Genomic DNA, 22,039 nt, shown 5'->3' with positions numbered 1-22,039 from the left:
GCCTCTCAGCGCCGCGCCAGGAGGCTCCTGGGGTAGTGTGAGCTGTGAGCTCCTCACCGGGTCCCGATTCAGAACGGAGGCTGTTGGCTACAGGTGATTGAGCACGCAGCCACTTCTTCGGGTTTTAGGAGGGAAAAGATCGGTCTCTTGGGGCAAGGAGGTGTGAAACAGGACACAGGCTCTTTATCAGAAACCGGCTGCGGTTTCAGTAAATGCCGACTGGTCTAACAGCAGTGCCACTCACCTGTAGGGTCTGACCCTGTCCTCGCGTAGCTGCATGTGAAGTTAGTTGGGGGAGGTAGCTAATAGCCTCATCTTTATGTCTTCGTTTAATAATACAGGCTCATACAAAGCCTGTAGGAAGAGCAAGACCTTGGGAAGGCTGTTCTTTGTACCCCAGTGCTGAGCTGAATGCAGACCAGGAGGTGCAGAGAACACTCAAGCCCTACAGCCAAGTGTTCCAGCTGCTACGTCACAGTGTGTGCTGTGACTGCTTTCTAAAATCATTTCACTGATAAGTCGCTCTGCTACTAAAAACTGTGCAAAAATGGAAATGGAAAATCAACCTTATATAACAAATGATCCTTATCTCTGTTTGGATTATTGGAGCAGTGTTTGAAGAGCAAATATTTCTGTGAACAGATTGTTTACTTTGTCCTACGCTCATTCTCAGGAAGAAAATTAGAATAATATTTCTCATGTTTGTAGTTACTGCAATTTTCCTGTTATGGTTCCGCTGAAATGTTATAAAGCAATCGTGGAGTTGCTTGAATTCAAATTAAGAAAAAAGAAAGACAAAAGAATCATCTGTATGTTTACCTAAAGCCAATTCACTGTTACACTGGTATTCTACACTGTTCACCCAGCATTGTTATCCTGACAACACACAGTGTCCTTAGCAACTACTGAAAGAGATTGTACTTTGCAAAACCTAACCCGCTGGTTCAAGCACTGTCTGACCCTGAAATGACAAAATTGTGGGGGTAGAAATACTAGCCTATTAAATTAAACAGACAAAAATGATATGTTTGGGCAAGAAAAGTAGCTATAACTTCTTTGCTATTTAATCCTATAAGTATTTTTATATCAGTATTTTAGAAAATTCTCCCCTTTTCTGCCATTCTTTACTTGATATCATCAAATCTTGCAGCTTTGTTGTAGGCTCATTTAAAAGACTAGTGTAGCTTGACTATGTGAAGCTTTAGCAATGTCCTGTCTATATACCATGCAGTCTTTGCTTTGGGTATTTTCTGTTGATGGCCATTGCAGGTGTGGTTTCATACTTGAAGTTATTTTATACAACAGGCCTATGCTGGCAACGTGTCTGGTTTTACTTCACCTTATGTTCTTGCATATAGATACCACTTATTCTTCGATATCTTGATTTTTTGTAAGTCAATGTTCTAATGTGTTTTCCTCTGGCTAGTCATGCTTCTAATCTGCAATAGGAAGATGGATTGCAGGTTAGTAAGCTTAACTTGGTCTTACTGGCATCTTATTACAGACTCTTGCCATCACTGCATTATTTGCAACATGCAGTTGTGCTTAGTTGTTGAAAACACTGAAGAAAACATCATTAGAAGCAACATCCTTCTAAGGTATTGCAGTTTTGTCTCCTGCCTGCATACTTTTACCTCAGGAGAAAATTCCTTACATGGGCTAGAATTTAGTTTCATTTCAGCTCCAACCTTATTTATGTTATCTTAGCATGCAGCTTTATGCAAACATGTTCTGTGGCCATTTTTTTTTCTTCTCAAGTGTTCCCTTAAAAAGTACAATATGGATGTGAAGTTGCAAAACCCTGCTTAGCCTTTGAATTGAACTGACTTTTCCCAATTGCAAAGATTTTACACTGCCAGTTCTTAGTAATCTTCTTCCACTAATGTAACTGCATGCAATATCAATTTATATTGGGTCAAATTAGCACACAGCAGTACTTAATTTATGCTTAGAAATAAGTACTGTAAGACATGGTATCCATCTGGCACTTTCTCTGATCTAAAAATATGGGTTTAGAGGATGATGGAGATGCTGAGATACTGGATCATTTGGGAGAGTCCCACTCTTTTTACACTTCATTGTCCATAGGTGATAATTAACAGTGCTTCCTGCTTTCTCTTTCCTGCCAAGTTCCACAAGTATTACTGATTTCCCTCTCCCCGTAAGGTCATCTTACAACTGGGAAGCATAATTAAGCTAAATTCAGAGAAGCTTGTTCTCCATCTGCAATTCATTTAAAGTTCATAGCTTTTTTTTTTTTCCCTTTTTTTTTTTTTTTTCTTTTCTTTTCCCTTCAACATGGAAGGAAGGGCTGAGTGCCTGTTTATACCAGTTTACTTAGATATTACATCCTGCTTTACAGCTCTGGATAGATATATTTTATTATCCTTTGAAGCTAATATTTGCACATCCTCTTGGAATTCGTTCAACCTAAGCACTCGGTTCGTGTTTTGGGTTTTCTGGCATGTTTGTTCTCTGTGTGTAGCTGGTGGCAATGTCATTCAGGTAACCTGTTCCTCAGTGCTTTCCTTTGGGTCCCTTCACTCTGAAAGTTTGTAGACTTACCATTTACTCCCCTGTGACATTGCAGAGCAGTAATTATGTTTACTCTGGATTATGGTTTTAACTGTCCCTGTGTTTCTTTCAGAGTAACTTTTTTCTCCCATCTGTACTACTTTTTCACCTTGTTTAAAATGCTGGCTTGGCATTTTTGCGTGATGATTATTTCTCAAGAATGAATGCATCTGCAGCAGCCACAGCTGTAAAACCCCGGGTGAGCTGCATTCATGCTTTTGAGCAATAATGAACAGCTTTCAAACACTTTGTAATTACTGAACAATAGTGTAGCCTGTTCTTGTCTCAAAAGTAGGACAAGACTGAATGAACTCTGCCTTTTTTTGGAAGAGAGCTGCACACCAGGGTTAATCCCAGGAGGAGGCAGCCTGCCACGTTCCATGATGGAAGAAGATAAGCGGTGTCAGAGGCATGGGAGGAGGCAAGGAGAGGTGCTGAGGAGTGGGAACAAAGGTCTGAATTTTGCTCCTCGTGATCTCTGTTGATGTAGAGCAAAGTCAAAGGCTGAGGCAACTCAGACTTGTTTGTGACTTAAAGTGGTATGAATTTCCTCCTCGGATGTCATTATCCAGGCTTATCAGCAACGTAATTCAAATTAAATGTTACAAACAGCACAACTGCAGTCCAGCTACAGGCAGTGCCTGCGCAACATGGTGTTCTTATACTACATCCTGTATCATTTAAGGTGATGGGAGTTCTTACACGTAGAGCAGGTCTGAGCAGCCCTGAATGGTCGGGGACTGGAGTGGCAGTGGATTTAGGCCACCTCTAGCTAGACCTGTGTTCTTATGCCCTGAATTACCAGTTTTAAATGTTGGATGTGGGTGGCAAAATAACTTGGGCAATTACAAGCACCTTTATGCTACGTGTATACATGCATGTATATACACCACATATACACAGATACAGCAGAGGGAGTTGGGACAAGCAGTACGAGAGCAAGGATGAAATTTTAATAGTTTCCAACCAAGCCAGCACGTTTGACCTTAACCCGAGGAGGGAGAAGGGGCAATAGCCCCAGGCGAGGCGGAAAACAGTTCAAACCCGCCATGTCAGGAGGCGGCCCCACACTCGCGGCGCCCATTAATACGTAACGCCGCTTCCGTCCCACGGTCCGCGCCCGTCGCTACGCGCATGCGCTTCCGCCTTACTCCGGGCCCTAAGATGGCGGCGGCCTGTGGTGCGCAACTTGACTGTGAGTGGTAACTGACACTGCTTCTGATAACTAACGTTGTTTTGAGGAGGAGAGATAATCGTGCTGCCTTGCGAACTTGCTGTCTGTGCAGGAGATGTGGATTTATGGGGTTACTGTTGCTGAAGTAGAAAAGGGTTAGCCTCTGTGACTCACTGAAAACTCAGTGCATGAGCCTTTGGCACACAGAACTACTTGGCTAAAGACACGCTAAATTATGCAATACCAAAATTATTTTTTAAAAGCAAAGAATTGTAAGTTGTTTGCAGGACCTCATATGGCACAAAAGTGATGCATGCCTAGCTTTTGAATAGTGAATGTTCATTTTAAAGTTGATGGAATTGTCAGTGGTGTAAAGATAGGAATGTTTTTGAATGCTTAGGATCTGGGAGGAGAGTCTTCAATGCTTATGAAAAATTTAAGGTTGCTTAGTCTGTCTGCTGTGTGTAACCTTATCTTGTTACTTGCATATGTTACTTGTTTGTTCTAGGAGGAGCAGTGCTTCCAGCCTTCAGAATGTCCAACTTGAACGCAAAGTTCCGTCATAGTCACCGAGGTGCTCAGGAAGCCGGCAGGCGGGAACTCATTTCTAGATCTTTGCAGAGTGCTCAGCATTGTTTGGAGGACCAGGATTACGGAACTGCATATGCTCACTATCTTCTAGTACTAAATCTAGCTCCCGAGCTGAAAACCAGTGTGAAAGTAAGTGCTCTTTGATTTCCTCTTGAGTCTGTGTGATGTGGTCTCTGCATGTGATTCTTTGTCTGTAACTGATCTTTCTATTCGGTCTTGAAAATAAGAGTAGTAATTGAAATAGATGTTTAATGAACTGTACATGTCTATAGAAGGAACTTGATGTACTTTTCTTTTAGTGCTCTGTGTGTCTACTAAGTTTAATAAAGATGGGCCAGTGTTAATATTCACTTGTTCTGTAGAATAACGTACATTAGTACGTGCATAGGCCCTTAGGATCCATTGCTGGGTGATGATACTTTGTGTGGATGTCTGAGAGTTTATTTCTGTTACTTCAAGAGAGCCAACTGATTTGGGACAGTACTGAGTGTACTGCTGCTGAAGGGAAATTTATGTGTTTAGGTGCATCTGGCCAACTCTGATGTTTTCAAGTCTCAGTTCCCCTCTTTTGGTAACTATTTTCAACTCAATGCTGTACATTTTGTTTTCTAGGAAACATTCCAGTTTACTCTCTTTAAATGGGCAGAAGAGCTAGATTCTTTAGCACGGATTCAAGATCTATTTAACTGCTATGAACAGGCACTTGAGTTGTATCCAAATGATGAAGTGATATGTAACAGTATGGGAGAACATCTTTTCAGGTTTGTATTGAGTAGTGTATACTCAGTTTTTATAACATTTGGTTTTTAGTTTTGTATGTTGTGAAAGAATAGTCAGCTGAACATAGCATGTAAGATCACATTTATTTCTTTTAAGCATAGTTTATGCTTGACTTTTATATAATGCATACAGCTGAATGTTGTGCACTTGTCAGCTTAAAAAGTTGATTAGTCTAAAAGATAAGTTTAAAAGAGCACTTCTGCTGAAGTAAAAGGTTAAAGTAAAAGCACTGCATTTGAGTATTTTTAAACCATTAATTAAATAATTACTATAAAGTGGAATGATACAAAGATGGTAACAGAGGTGGTGACAGATATTTAAAAAGCTATTTATAAGGAAAACTCACCAATAAGGAGGCCTTCACTGGGAAATGCTGAGGCAATCTCCACCAGGGAGCAATCTCCAAGAGATGCTGCCTTAGTGGTGGTCAGCCCTTAAATGAGGTCTAGAGGAGGTGGAATCAAGCTCCACCCCTTCTGGGAGCACAGCTAAATTACTCTCACCTGTGCTCCCACAGCTGACCCGACACTTGCCTCAGCTGATTAATCAGAGGTTCAGGCTGTGATGACCAATTTCCTATACAACTACTAAAGAAAAATCTAACTGTTCAAATTCATCATGTTAAGTACTGTTGTTAAAATAGAATTTTTAAAGTTTATCTTTGTTTTTTTCCCCTCTGAGATCTCTGAACTTTATTGCTTTTGCATACTGTCTTTAAATTCTGGTCCTTCTTGAGGTCACATAGGGTGAACCTTTCAAATGAGGAAGCTAGTCATGTGTCCTGTGTAGAACTGATTTCTCTTAAACAGTTCAAGCTTCTGCAGTTATTTAATACCAAAAAAAATAATATTTTGCCACTTTCCCCCAAACTTGCAACATGTGGTGGTCACTATTCCTCTGAATTCTGAAGTATTCCAAGACTGGACTATAAAACATCAGTCCTGGATCCGAGCAGCTTTGGTTAGGAGCGCCTTCTGACTGTTCCATGTGCTTGCTTCAAGGAGCAATGCATCTTGCCTTGTGAGGAAATTGGACACTTTGATATATTTCATAGCTCTTCTTTTTCAGTGCAGTCTGCTTTGACCATATGCCATAGCTATTATAGAAGTTTGGTTCAGTTCTCAATTTATTTTCAGAACTGCCTCTTAATGGAAGCACTGGCAACTCAAAATTTGATCTGTAGTATAGTCAAGTTAAATATGGTGAGATGAACTTGGATTTTGGAGTATTCCCTTGAAGCTTGAAAAATCTGTGAGACCGCAGGTTTGCTACCATCATACAGTTAAGTTCTTGTAGAACCTATCCTAGTTTGTAAAAGGATGCCAATAGCAAATGAAGGTTGGTACACATGGTGAAATTTTTTACTACCTTTGCATTTTAAAGTGATTTGATGTGAAGTTCTAAGTTGTGTGTGTGTATATATATATATATATATATATATATTTTTTTTTATTTTTTTTTTTTTTTTTAAATAAGCTAATCTTAGTATTTTTATGGAGAATCTAATGTAAAATATTTATGTTGTCATTTGTCTGATACAAACTATGGACTTACAGATATTTACTGATAATTGGCATCTGAATGTATGCTTGCTGTTTGTTGTTTTAACCATTAGAATGGGCTTCAGAGATGAAGCAGCTGGGTATTTTCACAAAGCAGTGAAGCTTAATCCAGATTTTGCTGATGCAAAGGAGAATTTCTACCGTGTTGCAAACTGGCTTGTGGAACGTTGGCACTTCATCATGCTTAACGATGCCAAGAGGAATCTTACTTACCTGAAAGCAATAGAGAATGCTGTCTGCTCGGGCTGCAAGTCTGTCCTTGATATTGGAACAGGAACAGGAATATTGAGGTGTGTCATAAGCATATGTTTAACATTTAATTATTAGAAATATTTGTTGTCTAACAAAATGTTAGTGCTACTTAAAAGATTATTTTATTTTACATGCTTTGTTGAGGCGAGACTTATGAAAGGAAACGACATTCAAAAGTCAGTGAGTCTATTGTTGGTAATTGTGTTATGATGTGGAATACCAATAACCAAAAGCCATATAACTATGACACATACTTTACCTTAAATGATATAAATGATATAAATAGGAGGTAAAGCTCTGATTCTTGTATTTTAGTATGTTTGCAAAGAAGGCAGGAGCATCTTCTGTCTTTGCCTGTGAATTGTCGAAAACCATGTATGAACTCGCCTGTGATGTGGTGGCAGCAAATAACATGGACAAAGAAATCAAGCTTCTACATTTGAAGTCACTTGATATAGAAATTCCGAAGGACATACCAGAAAGGTGAGTTGTTGCATTCTACTGTGATAACAATAAATTTTTATTCTAATTTAAGATATGCTGTAATCTAAACAGGGAATAACTTTCCCTGTGGTAATCAACAACACTTATGGTGAGAAGGTTTTAAGTTTTTATGGAGCAATGCAGAAATTGTTTTTGTGATTATGTTAAGTTCTATGGTAAATCAATGATGTTACAAATTAAGTATTTTAGTTCTTGGGTGGTACCTTAGAGGCATGTGCAATTATGTTGCATCAACAGGAAAGGAGTAGTGAGGTTATTACAATGTGAAAGTTCACAGTGAACAACTTAGGACTCATTTCTGCAACTGGGGATCGAGTTATATAATGGTACCTCCAAAAGAAAAGTACATCTGGGATATATTACACTCCTGCGACTCCATGTGAAGTTTTGTGCTTGGACAGAGAGATTAGAAATGCAGGTTGTGTACTTTTTATAAGGAAGAGAGGAGAAGGAAGTGCCACATGCTGTGTGCAGGTCCCTCATGTTTTCTTTGTGCCGTGGGATAGATCCAGAGGGCAGTGGGAGTAGCGTTAGATGCTGGAGTAAAATTCAGTGGAAGAATGTTGTAACTTTTCCTAAGAGATTTTTGTGTGTACTCATATGACACTTATGTATTTGCCCACTGTAGCAGAGATCCATGTGCTTTGGAAAACTAAGTAGTTTATATTTTCAGTATATTTAAGTTATGTCTTTTAAAGCAAAGTAAGAGCTGCTGAGGTGAGTCGGCAACTGGGAATTCCTTTTGGCAAATGAAAATTTGATCCATTGTTATAGCTCTCACCACGTGCAATTCAAACTCTTTAGTCTACCTTACGCTTTTTTTTTTGCTGTCACTTTCAAAAGGGGCTCTTTAGGAAGATTTCTAGCAGGTATGGATCTAAGGGGATGTTAGTTTGTTATAGTGTACTCAGACTGCTGGTTTATCTCTTCAGCTCACCGCTACTGGAAATGCAGAGCAAAACTATGGGAAGGAAATGTTTTATTACACATTACTAACATTTGATAAAATATCTGTGCTGATGATGGTAAAGACTCATTAATATGGAAAAGCAAAGCTACCATGGTTAAGCGTGCCAGGCAAGCTTTGTCTAACTTTGTCAGTTAAGCTGTACTAACTGACCATGTGCATCCTCTCAGTGTCTGTGCCGAGTTACTGGGTTTCGCTTGTCAGGAATAAGTTGTTACTGTTCTGGAGAAGTCTAGTCTTCTGCCATTTACTTCTTGGTTTAGGGAGTTAAATGGATTTAGTATTGGAGGATTTATTTGCCTACTTATTTGCTTTATTGTGCTTTGGTTAAAAAGGAGTATTGAAAAAAAAAAACAAAACTGTAACACATAGGCACTTGCATGAGGTACAGACAAAATACTTGAGGAATCGCTGGCTGTGCCTCAGGCTGAAAGAACTTCCTATTTGGGTTAGATTCTTCCCCCACAATGTATTTTTAAATACTGACAAATAAGATTTGTGGTAAATTCTTGCTCAAATTTTCTCTTATTTGTATCTTAAATAAGTTGTTAGAATGATTTAGTTGCCCATCAGTATTGAAACTTCAGAACACTGGTAAAAGTTGTGCTTCGTTCTCATGTTGGAATAGGCTTTTTTATTAGTATTTTTCTTTAGAAGAATAACATAACAGACGCGCATGATATAAATTACATTTCATGCTGTTTGTTTGTTTTTCCCTTATGTAGAGTTTCCTTAGTTGTCACAGAAACTGTTGATGCTGGTTTATTTGGAGAGGGGATTGTGGAGAGCTTGATACATGCTTGGGAACATCTGCTTTTACAGCCAAAGGTAGGTGATGTAGGTAAGTGTAAATGTGATTTCTGTTTGTCTTATTTTTATATACTTATTTGTATATTATTTTTATATATACACACACACAAGTACATTTTCCGTGTTCTGCCTTGATTCCAAATAATAATGATTTAAAAAGAAGTTTTAACTGGCAGAAAATATATTTTGTTCAACTGGAACTGATGACCTCTGGTGTTAAGTGCAGGAATTATTACTGTGGGAAAGGTCCTCAGATGTTGCATCAAACATAATATGATAAAATTTTAAGCATGGATTTTAAATTACAGAAGTAGTAAACTGATAAACTGGTGTGCAGATCATATTGAAATACACTGTTAAGAAAAAGTTTGATCTGCAAGAATGACAGAGACTTGGAGATTTCTCCTGGTTAATGCGAACTTTTGTAATCCTGACTTTAAAGTAGGTTTTGAATTAAAGATAGGAATAGGTCTAAGTGAATGTTCCTATTAATGTTACAGCCAAAAAATCAGGATGTCAATACTAAAGACTATGGGCAAGTTATTCCTGCAAGTGCTACAGTATTTGGAATGGCAGTGGAATGCAAAGAGATACGTAGACATCACAGGTATGTTTAAACTCTAGCACAGTTTGGATGTACATTGGTTACTTAGGAGAAGACTTTGTGACTTATGAATTATCAGTTTTCATTTATTTTTCTCTTTTTTTTTTTTTTAAATGACTGCATATATCTCACTAAGCAGGTTTCTGATCCAACCCTTCCCTCTCCTTTCTCAGGATGCTCTTTCTTTTTTCCCTTCTCTAAACCACTTCATTAGAAACTCTTGCTTTTCAGTAATGCTGAAAATAAATACCATTAGTGTGTACTAAAGACATGCTATTCCTTAATAGTAAAATTACTTCCCAATTTCTGTATTGGAGATTCTTGGATTAACAGTTGACCCTTATCCTCATTTTACCTTCTTTATAATCTGCTTCGTACCTCACTGCTAGATCCTACTCCTTTCAGATGTGGACAGGATTTTGTAAAGCCTGAATGTCAATAATCCCACTTTGCATTATCCTTCTCAATGTGTGCCTTACCTAATTTTGAGCTAACATACTCTCAGGTTTCTTTGTTGATACCAGTTGTGACTGTATCAGTTATTTCCATAGTCATTTTCATTTTCATCTTCTAAAGCAATATCACTGTATGAAGACTGTCTGTCTAATAGGTTTAATCTTATTTTCTTTAGGATTAATCTTGTTGCAGATTAAAAGAAACACTGATTTACACAGATACTTTCATGCACTGGAACAGAAAAATACCTGTACCATATCATGGACTTCTAATGCGTTAGCCCTGAAGAGCAGTCAGAAAAAGACAAAAGTTCTCATAGTAATTGGTCACAGAAGAACTTTCCCTCAGGAATAACCCTTTAGGAGTAATTATCGTCTTGAAAGATGGCAGTGAATATTTCTTTAAAAATTTAAACAGGATGAAACTCAGGTTGTCTAATTAACAGTTCATTCTAATAGTGTTGTTTAAGGTTGAGTAACTAGCAGGGCTTAAAGAGTTTCTACCAGTTAATCATATGCAAAGAAGAAAAAGGTCACTTGTAAGTTTTCAGTTTTCTACCTTGAGATCCATTTTTTTTCCTCTAATAGGCATAGCTGTCTTAAGTTAATACTCCTAACAAGGGCTATAGCTTTTTGTAAAGCTTTGCCTGTTCTCAAATTTAAGCTGTCCACATCTCTTTGGATTCTTGTGATGTACATCTCTGTGTTTCCCTGGGTGTTTTCGTGATCTACATCATAACTGTTTTCCTAATGTTCTTTTTGAGCAATGGGCTTGAAGATACTTGGAATAGCAGTGTGAAAATATCTTTTTCTTCATGCTTTTTATATTATCTAGTGTTGGGTTTTTTTTTTGTCTCATTGTTGTAAATTCATACAGCTTTTCAGCTTCTCATCACTTCTGTGTCCAAATGGTTTCAAGTAGATGAATTGCCCAGAAGTCTGTGGATTCTTGAGGTTTTGTTTGTTTTTTTTTCCTAAAGTACACTTCAGAGTATATATCATCTAGCAGCAGACACTGAGCCTTTAGCTGCCAGGGAATCAGCTTTCGTTCTTAAGTGCTTATTATCTTGCATCTGTGTCTGATGCTGATTGTTTGCTTTGTATTCCATTGATTAGCATTTCTGTCGTTCAGTGATTTTTTTATTATTTTTTTTTTCTTTAAGTTAGGTTGTATTTCTTATGCTCTGATATTTATTTCTTTTTTGGGGATGGGGAGGGGAGTTGTTTGGTTTTTGTTTTTTGCATTTTCTCCTAGAATGTACTGAAATGCTGGATAAACAATACCAATTTCTTGTATCTATTTCTGGTGCCCTTAAGTCAACCTGACAAAATTTCCCACTGGTTTACCTCTCTATTACTTAACGTTCTAATAGTAATTTTGACATTTCTTGAGTGTAGCAGATGCTGTCTGTATCCGTTGCTTATTCTCTAGAATCACTCTAGCTTCTAACTATGGTTTTATTTTTTTCTGATTAGCTTTCATTTTCTCTTGAAATTGTTGCTTTCTTTAAAGCAGTTATTTCAAATCTATGTGAAAATACATAAATGCATTTACTTCAGAAGAACAGATGAATTGACAAATTTCTGAGAAGACTGTTCTGCTAAAAATATATTTTGTTTGCCACAGAAGACACCAGTTTACTACGTATTGTTTCTCAGTTTGAGCTATGTAATTTTAAAGGGTCATATTGCATGACAGTAAAGCAATATTCTAGGAGAACATGGTGTCTTTTAACTCTTGTGCATTTCACTGCATTTGAAACACTTAGCCAGTCTTGAAAGGATTATGAAGTTTCATGCTTCTTCTTCTTTTTCTCCCCCCAGAGTGGGAACACAAGAAGTTGCTGGTGTGCACTTGCCACGTTCTGTGAAGTTCTTTAGTCCAACACATGCTTCTGCTGGTTCAGAGGAAACTGTTGAACCTTACACCACTGAAAAGCTCAGTCGAATTCCTGGAGGTTATGTACCTCTAACAGAGCCCTTTCAAATAATGACAGTGGATTTCAACAATCTGCAGGTAAATATACATATATTATTTTCTTTACATCCTCTAGAACTAAACAATGTATAAAAGAGTCCTACATCTTGTTTGCCATGTTCAGTTCTGCAACAGTTTGCATTTGCAAGGTTGGCAGTTCTGCCTTAATCCTGTACTGGTTTTCATACTTATCTGATTACGTTGTGATCTGATTCATCAGATGACAGTCCTTGGATTTTTGAAGGTAAAGGTTTTTTGAGTGACGTCACTTAGTTCCCCAGACTAGCTCACCATAGGACCAAACAACTGCCAGTATCAGTACAGAAAATGGAGAAAGAATTCAATAGACCAGTATTTGATCGTTTATGTGTCAAGGAACTGGCTACGTTAATTCCTCTAAAGTTATAGGGAGTCTTCAGAGAAGTTGAGGAGATGAGAGTTAGGATATGTTTTACAGCTGGCATTAAATTGTATGTAAGTGTTTGGGTATGTGTAAAAGAGAGGAGAGCTAAAATACCATATCCTATTCAACCATTTTGATTGCACCCTTCAGCTCCTAAGATACTTGTTATGCAGCTTTCTAAAATATAGTAGAATTATTTTGTGCATTTTCCCAGAGTGTATTTGTATGCTTCTACCAAATAGACTTGAGCTGTAAGGCAAGGACATCAGCTGCTCACAGCTGAGCATGCTAAAAAGATTCTGCATCTGATCTCTGGTGAGTCGTTTCTTGCTTGTTGACCCATGGTGAGGCGTTAACATTAAAGTGGTGAGTCAGAGCTTAAAATAGATTCTGTTATATAAATGAAATTATTCTTGGCTACTGCTTGGCCAGGAATTGCAGTGTTCTGAATCAATAGCTTTTTCTAGTTGGCTTCTCTGACATCCTAAGGTTAAAAATGAAGAAAGACAAGGTTCTTTGGAACACTGCTGGGAGCGATTTCTGTGACCTAATGTTGCTTCTGCTTCTAGCATCAGTAAGAAACTGCTACACCTGAAAGATGTCTACTCCGGAGTCTCTGACTCTTGACAGTCATGCAACAATAATCTTGAGTGAAGATCTCTTCCTTTGAAACTTTGTGTTAAGTACTCTGGTTATGAAAGGTGGAGATATCATGAATAGAGTTGAAGAAACACAGTTAACTAATGCGGAATAACTAGTTGCTGTTTATTGTTGTTACAGGACTAGCATGTCCCTTTCAAAGTAACGATCAGAAAAGTAATTATAGCCAGTCAAAACAGTAATAATAAAAAAGGCCTCTGACTTGTGCTGATTACTTTTATTGCTGTTACTAGCAGGAGCTGTGCAGTTCCTCCCCAGCAGGGGAATGAGATGTGGCTGTAATTGCAGGCTGTAGACATTTGTACCTAGCCTGGTAACTACCTGCGTGCGTGTTTGCTGGCAGCACATCGGTGTCACTGGGAGTGGAAGTAACTGTTTACCATCACAGCTGGTAATTACAGCTGATTACTCCTTTCAGGCCCTGAAGGAACTGAGCTATTGCCAACGAAGTTTTTTTTCATTATAAACTTTAATAACATCCTGTAATTTTGACACATGCATTGTTCAGCCATCTCTCAGTAGCGAGGTAGATCAACTTCTGGAGAACACAGGCCAAGAAAAAAACAGGAGAAGAAAAAATGCAGCTTGAGAAAACTACTAGTTATGTTCCTGGCATGGAATTTTCTTTTTGCCTTGTGCTTTTTGTTAAAAAATTTAGAGAGAACAAGTGCTGATGTGAGCTATTCTGTAAAATATGGAATTTTTAGACAAGGCTGTTACTGCTATAATGATTGTAACTAAGAGAACGTTGGTCCCTTGCGACTGATATCCTCTTACTGGCGTATGCCAGAGCTGTTAAAAGACATCAGAGCTGTGTCTTTTGTGTTTATGAATGTTACTGCAGAAGGTAATTACTGGGAGGTGTGTGCAAGATGACTTCATTCCTATTAACTACTATTTAGGAAATACTCAGTAGTAAAATTTTACACAAAGTCGATAATGTAGGTTGCAGAGAACATAATCTCAAAGTTGTTTGATTTGGTGTTTTTGTAATGATTGTGCTGAACTTTGGCTGTAGTGAACTCAATGCTTGCTTACAGTAATTTCTAGAGCTGTATTTCTAAATTTGAATACAGGTTTTAACTGAAGCATGTGTCTGAAGAGTTTGATATCAAAGACTAAGTTCTCATAAGGCATGCTTTGTCAGTTGAATGCCTTTCTTGCAGTTTCTACTTTTTAAATACATAATTTTAGACATGATTGTGCCTCAATTACTGGCTAGTAGGCACGAGTTTGTTGTGTGTACATAATTGTGCTTCAGTGAGGGAAGAGAGCCCATATGCTGACAAGCGTTGATAGTTGGCATTGTAGCATTTTGTTAACTCCAGGTTTCTGTCAGATGCCCTCGTGGATTGGTACAGCAGTGTGAGTGACTTGGTAGTGACTACTGTGAAACCATTTTTGACATATGGAAAGGAACTTCCACGCACTTTTTTCTCTTTCCATTCTGGTCAGGAGCTGAAGAGCCTTGCACATAGAAAGCCCTGGAAGCTCAGCCAGCCAGTCACTGAAGGAGGAATGCTAGATGCTATTGTGGTGTGGTTTGTACTGCAGCTTGATGATGAGCATGCTCTGTCTACAAGTCCTAGTGAAGAAACTTGCTGGGAACAGGCAGTCTATCCTGTGCAAGGCCTCCCTGGTAAGTGCTGTAGATTTTCTTGATGCAGTACATAAACTGACTAGCTCAAGAACAAAATGAAGCCAAATTAATCTCAGAGACCAAGAAATGGTAGTAATTGGATTAGGAGAAGTTCTGTGATGTGTAGCTGTAAGGTGGTTCCTGATCAAGTTTATGGACTGTACTGGAAAGCCGCTGCAGCGGGTCTTGTTTGTCGGACTCTGCTATGAGACAGATAAGGAACCTCATTAAGGTCTGGGAGAATGAATACTTAAAAACAATTTTTTTTCTATACTGAATCAGATACTCTTTGGATCACTCCCAGAAGGTGAGGCCAGGATCACCTGGATGTGACAAGGTGATCTGTGTAATCAGGATGTGGCATTTGAAAGGGAGGTGAGCTACTAGTTGCTGTTGCCACCACAAAAACAAAACTAAAAGCTCTCATCCACCCCCTTGCATCTGCTCTCCAGCAGGTCAAGGGAGGTGATCCCCCCCCTCTACTCTGCCCTGGTGAGGCCTCATCTGGAATACTGTGTCCAGTTCTGGGCTCCCCAGTACAAAAAAGACAGGGATCTCTTGGAAGGAGTCCAGCGGAGGGTCACTAAGATGGTGAAGGGCCTGGAGCATCTCCCCTGTGAGGAGAGACTAAGCAAACTGGGTCTGTTTAGCCTTGAGAAAAGAAGGCTGAGAGGGTACTTGATCCAGGTTTATAAATACCTGAGGTGTGGGAGCCATAGTGGCGAGGCTGGTCTCTTTTCAGTAGTGCATGGGAACAGGACTAGGGGGTAACGGGATGAAACTACAGCATAGAAAGTTCCACATGAATGTACGGAAGAACTTCTTTACAGTGAGGGTGACGGAGCACTGGAACAGGCTGCCCAGGGAGGTGGTGGAGTCTCCTTCTCTGGAGATATTCAAGACCTGCCTGGATGCCTACCTGTGTGACATGGTGTAGGGAGCCTGCTTTGGCAGGGGGGTTGGACTCGATGATCTCTAGAGGTCCCTTCCAACCCCTACAATTCTGGGATTCTGTGATTCTTTGGATTATAACTTCATTGGTCAGAGCTGTTCCTCAGTGCCAGTGTCATTTGCAGCAGCAGCAGCCTTTACTTTGTTCACCTGTTTCTAATTTACTTGCCTGTTTAGGTAGACAGTAGGGGAAGAAATATTAAGTATGCAACAGTTTAACATCAAAGCAGTTTATTTGCAAGTATGTTTTTGTTCAGCTCTGCTGTTGACAGGACACTTGGAGAAGTTTGTATTTATTTTAAGCTTGTTTTCAGATTAAATGGATTTGTCTAGTATAGGACAGATTAAGGCAAATGTGAACATGGTAGCGGATTTCAGTAGTGGCCTGCAGAGCTTAGTACTGAAAATTGGAGGAACCTCCTCTTGAACAGGCTGTTTTGGTTCCAGCCTATATTGTGTTGTGTACCCAAGCCTCTGCATCTGTTCTGTCTCGCTCTCTCTCCTGTGGAATAAGATACATGACTAGAACAAATCTTTCATACATGGTAAAAACAGCTAATGAAGCAACGAGATAATCTCTGTGCTTTTATTCTTGTAGAGCACTGCACATCTGCTGCAGTGATAGTATTTGCCGTAATTGATATGATTTTGTGCTGGTTTTTCCAAGATTATTCTGTGAAGGCTGGAGATACTGTGATGATGGAAGTTTGCTGCCAAGACTGCTACCTGAAGATCCAGAAGATTTCTTTTTTAACTTCAGAGTGTGGGATGGACTGCAGTGACAGAGACGAGATGCTGAGTTTGGGCAATGAGGCTGAATTATGTAATGCTCTGGCTAGTCTTCAGACAGCTAGTGAACAGGATGACAAAGGTCAAGTTTGTGTGTTGGAATCCACAGAAATAGCCCTGTTGAACAATGTACCGTACCACGAATGCTTCAGAGCTGCCATGGGCAAGGTTCTGTCATCATTAAATCCAAGTAAGGACTTGGAGTCCATGGATATTGACAGACATGGCTGTGGGGTGAACATCCAAGAAGGCCAGAGCAAGAGCTCTGTAGATGTGGTTCCTGATCCTTTGTATGTACTAGATGTATCTGAAGGCTTCTCCATCCTACCAATTATAGCTGGCAAACTTGGACCAGTTAAAGCCTACAGCTCTATTGAGAAGGAACAGCATCAGGCAGTCCTTAATGTAATCTCAGAAGCGAATAATTTCCCTAAGGAAACTGTAGAATTTTGGCTCAGCCAATTAGAAGATGAAAATGTGGTGCTACAGAGACCCAAATCCGATAAATTATGGAGTATTATTATTTTGGATGTTATAGAGACATCTGGTTTAATCCAGCAGGAGGTGATGGAAAAGGCTGCAATATCCAGGTAAGTACAAATGGACAAAAGGAATTTAAGGAATCCATAATTACATCCATTATCTGAAAACTTTTGAAAGCGTTCCTTCTAGCTACACAATTAACGTTGTTTCTATGGAGCATGGAAAGGTTTTCTGAGCAGATTGAACTTGCACTTTAGGAGTAAATTTCCTGCAGCATCTTGGATGTCTGATATAATTTGAAGTGTTAAGATCTCACTCCCATAGACTGCTTTATTTTTTGCATGCAATAATACAGATGGAAGATCTTGCTTCTTGGTTTGCAAGAAACAACTAGGATAGCCATTATCTTGCTAATAACAGGTAGCTCCATCACGTGTACATTGAGCTACTGTTGGCATAAAGTGGTATTGCTAAAGGATAGATACATAGAATTAGAACAGCCAGGGAAGCACCAAAAGAGCTATTAGATATTGGTGCTTTGAGTAAGTCCTGTTACCTTCATCTTGAAATATCATTGTTTCCAATACTGACACTGAGAAAATGTTGCTTTGTACAGTATTACCAGGTAAATTCTGTATAATACAGTCTGGTCACATGGATCTAAATCAGATGGTTTTGGGCACTTCAAAGGAATTAGTGTGTATTTATTAATGTATTAAATGTAAGTGTGCTTTCCTTACTGTTGAATGATAAGCTATAGAGGTGAAATCTCTTTCATTTTACAGATGTTTACTTCAGAGTGGAGGGAAGATATTTCCACAGTATGTGTTGGTATATGGGATGCTTGTAGAATCACAGTCTTTGTTACTGGAGAGTGCTGTTCAAGGAACAGAACCAACTCTTGGGTTTAATATAGCTCCTTTTATCAACCAGTTCAAGGTATGGAGTTGTTGGATGTCTTCCAGGTACAGTTCCAAAGCATGCAGCTGTTTAATTGTTTTACTCTAGTATAAAATGGAAGAAAACTAAAAAGCTGAAACTTCATAACGTTTCGATATCAAGAAAGTCTTTGATCAGGAAGGAGCCTTGTGATGAAGCTAAACAAATAGTTTTTTTTTCTTTCTGGAACTAGAGTGAGTGAATATTTGTCTGAGTTGTGAGAGATATAATGAGAATGTACAGAAGAATGACTGTGCTCTTAGGAGTTCTATCTCCTTCATCACCTCGTATCACAACAATGACGTTTCAGAAGGGGTTGAAATAGTGCATTTAGCGTTTTGGCTGTTTCTTACAGACATGACAGTAATTCCTAGAAACTTTTGCATTATAATTGTCATAAACGTATCACTTTGGAGTGATTATTGATGTCTAAAGTTACGGTCTGTACTCTTAGGTACCTGTTCGTGTTTATTTGGATCTCTCTACGTTACCATGTGTACCTTTGAGTAAGCCAGCAGAACTACTAAGACTAGACCTCATGAATCCCCTGTTAAACACTGCTAGCAGAGAGGTGAAGGTGAGTTATGTGTGTGTATGTAATGACATACAATGTTAAGTGCACTTAACTGTCATTCCCTAGAACTGCCCAATTATTGTTTACCTGGGATGAAAATTTCAATGCAGAATTTACTTCTCTGGAAATGTCTTTGATTGAAATGGTCAAACTAATATTTTAAATATTTTTTAGGTACAGATTTGTAAGTCTGGCCAAGTCACTGCAATTCCCTTCTGGTATCACATACATCTAGATGAAGAGCATAGCTTGAATACATCTGATGAGTTCTCACACTGGAAACAAGCTGCAGTTGTTCTTGATAAGCCTCTCCAAGTTCAGGTCGGAGATGAACTTGTGCTTGATGTTCAGCACCATAAAAGCAATATTAGCATTACTGTTAAACAGTGAAGAACATCCAGTGTAAACTATACGCTACAAACTGTTGGTGTACATCACTGGTACTAATTTATATTAAATTCTAATTTTTATGTACTGATCAAAAAGACTATTTTACTGTTTTAAAAGAGTTGGTAGACTTGTCCATCCAACAGACAGATGAAAATGGACACTTTAAGGGTATCTTACCAAGCAGTTTTGGGAGGTATTTCTGGGGCTGCCTCTGAAAATCTGAGGTGCTAGCTACTGCAGCAGTGGTAGAAGGGGGACAGATTTCTGTCACTGCCCCATCATCTGTAGTGAAAGAAAAAGTATCTAAAATACCTATGTCAGAAGTAAACAGCTGTGACTGCATAGTCCTTGTTTCACGAACCTTGGTTCTACTTCTCAGTAGTCAAAGCATCCTACTTTAGTGCATGAGATGTTATCCTTGTAAAAGTGACTGTAATGCCATTCCAGCTGCAGCATCACACGGTAATGTTGCGTGTAATTATAAAAGTCATAAATGAGCGCTGTAAACTAAGTTAAGCCCTGTAGTACAAAGTAAAGCCAGTAAGACACTTAGAGTTTCTTAGGGAGTCACATTTCTGGTAATACAACCTTCTTTCCTCTTACAAAAATGATGTCATTACATCAGCCACCACAAGCATTTGTATACTGTTCTTCCTGTGTTGCATGTAGTATAGCAGCATTTCTTAATCTTCTATTCAGATGAAAGACTAACAAGTAATCTCTAAGCACTGATCTTATCTCTGTAGCTACATAGGAAAGAGACGGACAGGGTATTTTTGTAGCTAAGCATGAGGCTTTTTAATGTTGTTGCTGTCCATTCCATGTACAGTGCACTTCTGCAGTGTGTCCTTAACAAAAGCCCATAGATAAGAGGTATTCAAAAACAATTTTCTGGAGTCTTACTGTATGCAAGATCAGTGTGTACTCTCCATTAGGTGAATTTTTTAGGTTATCTGGGATCAATTGAGGGACTGAGTAGTTATGTTGGAGCCACAGGTGTCTAAGCTTGCAGCTTTTGGATGGCTGTAATAAAGCTCCTTCTAGAACAGGGGAAGACAGGTCTCCAATTTATTTTGAAAACATAAGTGGTGGTTAAGTTCTCTTAAAATTAACCACATACCATCCTACATCCAAAGGTTACAATACATAACAAAAATCTAAGAGTAGGACAGAGGCTCTTCAGAGTTGGTTTTTCCCCCCATTTTTACCTGTGCACATGCTAGAGCAAACAGGAAGTCCTCACCCACTGCAGGCTTTTACAAGTTGTTATTTACTCTTTTAAAAACATGGCTGTTAACAAGGAAGAGGTTGAGTCAAGCATAAATAAGTCTGATTCCTGATAAGCTCTGGGAAGAATTCTTTCATTATACTCAAAACACTGGAAGAAATTACAAGCACTTCTACTAGTTATTCACAAGATCCCCTTCTTCACAAAGAGAACAACTGCCATCATTTGTCATTTACATTCTAAATAACAGTAGCAATAAATCAAATGGAAAAAAATGCCAAACAGTTTAAATAAAATATTTAATTGCTTATTTACAACAAAGGCAATGACTTGGCAAAGTGGAAAGGATGATTTGCACCTTCCCCCTAGCTTCAGATAGAGCAAATATAGTCAGCTATAAAATACGCAGCCTAGTGAGTAAGGCGCAGTATTTACATCACACTAGTACTGCAAAATAAGCACTTAAGATGAATTCCACTGTGACAGACAGAAGTTAAACATCCTGGAATTTCTAACAATGCTGAGGAAAAAAAAAGAAAATTATGTGTCATGTAGTGTTCTCAATTTGTCAGATTGCAAACATGCAACAGTAATAAAAACCCACTCATGGCATTTTTAAAAAAGCAGCTGCTCTTGTCAGTTTTGCAAACTGTTCTGATACAAATTTACTTTGTCTTGGTCTAAAATATAATGCTCGAGTAGCTCCAGTATTAGACTATCTACTTAATTATACCGTAGCAAAGGTCTCTTCTCTGGGGCACACGCACAAATGAATTATTACATTTGAATAGGCTATACTAGAAGCATAATACAATAATCACAGATACAAATTGATGAATACAAACTACCACAGACACCTCCTTTAAAGCAGGATATGTTAACAGCGTAAAAATTTAGGTGTTAAAGAATTTATTGCAGCCAAAACTGAAGAAGTTGGTTTTGTTTTCTATGCTGTTTTTGACATCCCTTGACATCCTCTCTCCTTATTAGTCTATAAGGATAGGAAAAAAAGCCAACGTATGTGAAGGTATTAATCCAAAGCTTACCTTCCTGGCTGTACACTCTGAATGCAAAAAGACTAATAACTAAGGAGGTACAAGAATAAGAGTTATCCCAACTATGGTCTGTGCCTGGAATTTTATGGTGAGATCAATAGGGAATGCTTTTTTCTTTTTTTTTTTTTAACTAGACGTTTTTTAACTGATGCTTTGTAATAATTATCTTAATCGAAAGGATTTTATTTATGCCGGCAAGGGAAGAAGATGGCATGTGCGCAGAAGTTACATTTCATCCACACACCATTCAAGCTTTGGGGTATGAAGTTAGCATCATTAATAAGAAAACCAAAACCAATATAAAGAATTTTTTTCACTGCCCTCCTTAAATTACATTCTCAAAATTAACACTTCCCACTTCTAGTACTATTTACATTTCACGTTTTGAAGAGCATAGTGTTTTTTCAAGCCTTTCTTTCATATTCATAGAAAGGTGTGTAGTTTTACCATACTTTTGTATAACGGTTGTATGAATGTTTAGCAGTTCAAGGATACAATACTTGAATTTCTGCAGAAACTTTTACAGTGTGCGTTTTATATTCATAGGGTACTCAGATACTCATAACCGTTACAGACTCAGAACATTAAGATGTCAGTTACAGCCATATCCTTCTCTTGCCTGCACAGTAGCTACTCCTTGCTATTCAACTTCCAGCACTAGTAGTATAATGCTAACC

The 22,039-nt window shown here is 38.5% G+C and overlaps 2 protein-coding genes across 4 annotated transcripts in view; one reads left to right on the top strand and one right to left on the bottom strand.

The window, feature by feature from the left end:
• Window positions 1–74: 74 nt before the first annotated feature.
• Window positions 75–21,590, top strand: PRMT9 (protein arginine methyltransferase 9). Of its 3 annotated transcripts, none has more exons than XM_015861092.2 (13): window positions 75–93; window positions 4,257–4,468; window positions 4,952–5,100; window positions 6,735–6,971; window positions 7,249–7,416; window positions 9,130–9,232; window positions 9,715–9,821; window positions 12,098–12,290; window positions 14,770–14,953; window positions 16,572–17,283; window positions 17,962–18,115; window positions 18,570–18,692; window positions 18,864–21,590. In XM_015861092.2, the coding sequence occupies exons 2-13, from the start codon at window positions 4,283–4,285 to the stop codon at window positions 19,077–19,079; spliced, it is 2,532 nt and encodes an 843-aa protein (XP_015716578.1). In that variant the 5' UTR covers window positions 75–93; window positions 4,257–4,282; the 3' UTR covers window positions 19,080–21,590. The 3 variants fall into 3 exon arrangements, with proteins under 3 accessions (XP_015716578.1, XP_015716577.1, XP_032300400.1); XM_015861091.2 differs by lacking the exon at window positions 75–93 and adding an exon at window positions 3,665–3,769; XM_032444509.1 differs by lacking the exons at window positions 75–93; window positions 4,257–4,468; window positions 4,952–5,100; window positions 6,735–6,971; window positions 7,249–7,416 and having other exon boundaries at window positions 9,132–9,245.
• TMEM184C (transmembrane protein 184C) overlaps window positions 20,039–22,039 on the bottom strand; it is a 5,492-nt gene continuing 3,491 nt past the window's right edge. Inside the window, exon 5 of the mRNA XM_015861087.1 lies at window positions 20,039–20,119. Within this exon, the coding sequence (XP_015716573.1) occupies window positions 20,039–20,119 (81 nt within the window). The remainder of the gene's footprint in view (window positions 20,120–22,039) is intronic.

The sequence above is a fragment of the Coturnix japonica genome, chromosome 4, assembly GCF_001577835.2.
Source record: "Coturnix japonica isolate 7356 chromosome 4, Coturnix japonica 2.1, whole genome shotgun sequence".
Taxonomy (NCBI): Eukaryota; Metazoa; Chordata; class Aves; order Galliformes; family Phasianidae; genus Coturnix; species Coturnix japonica.
The sequence above is the reverse complement of the archived record's forward strand: the minus strand, read 5'-3'. Positions and strand labels throughout refer to the sequence as shown.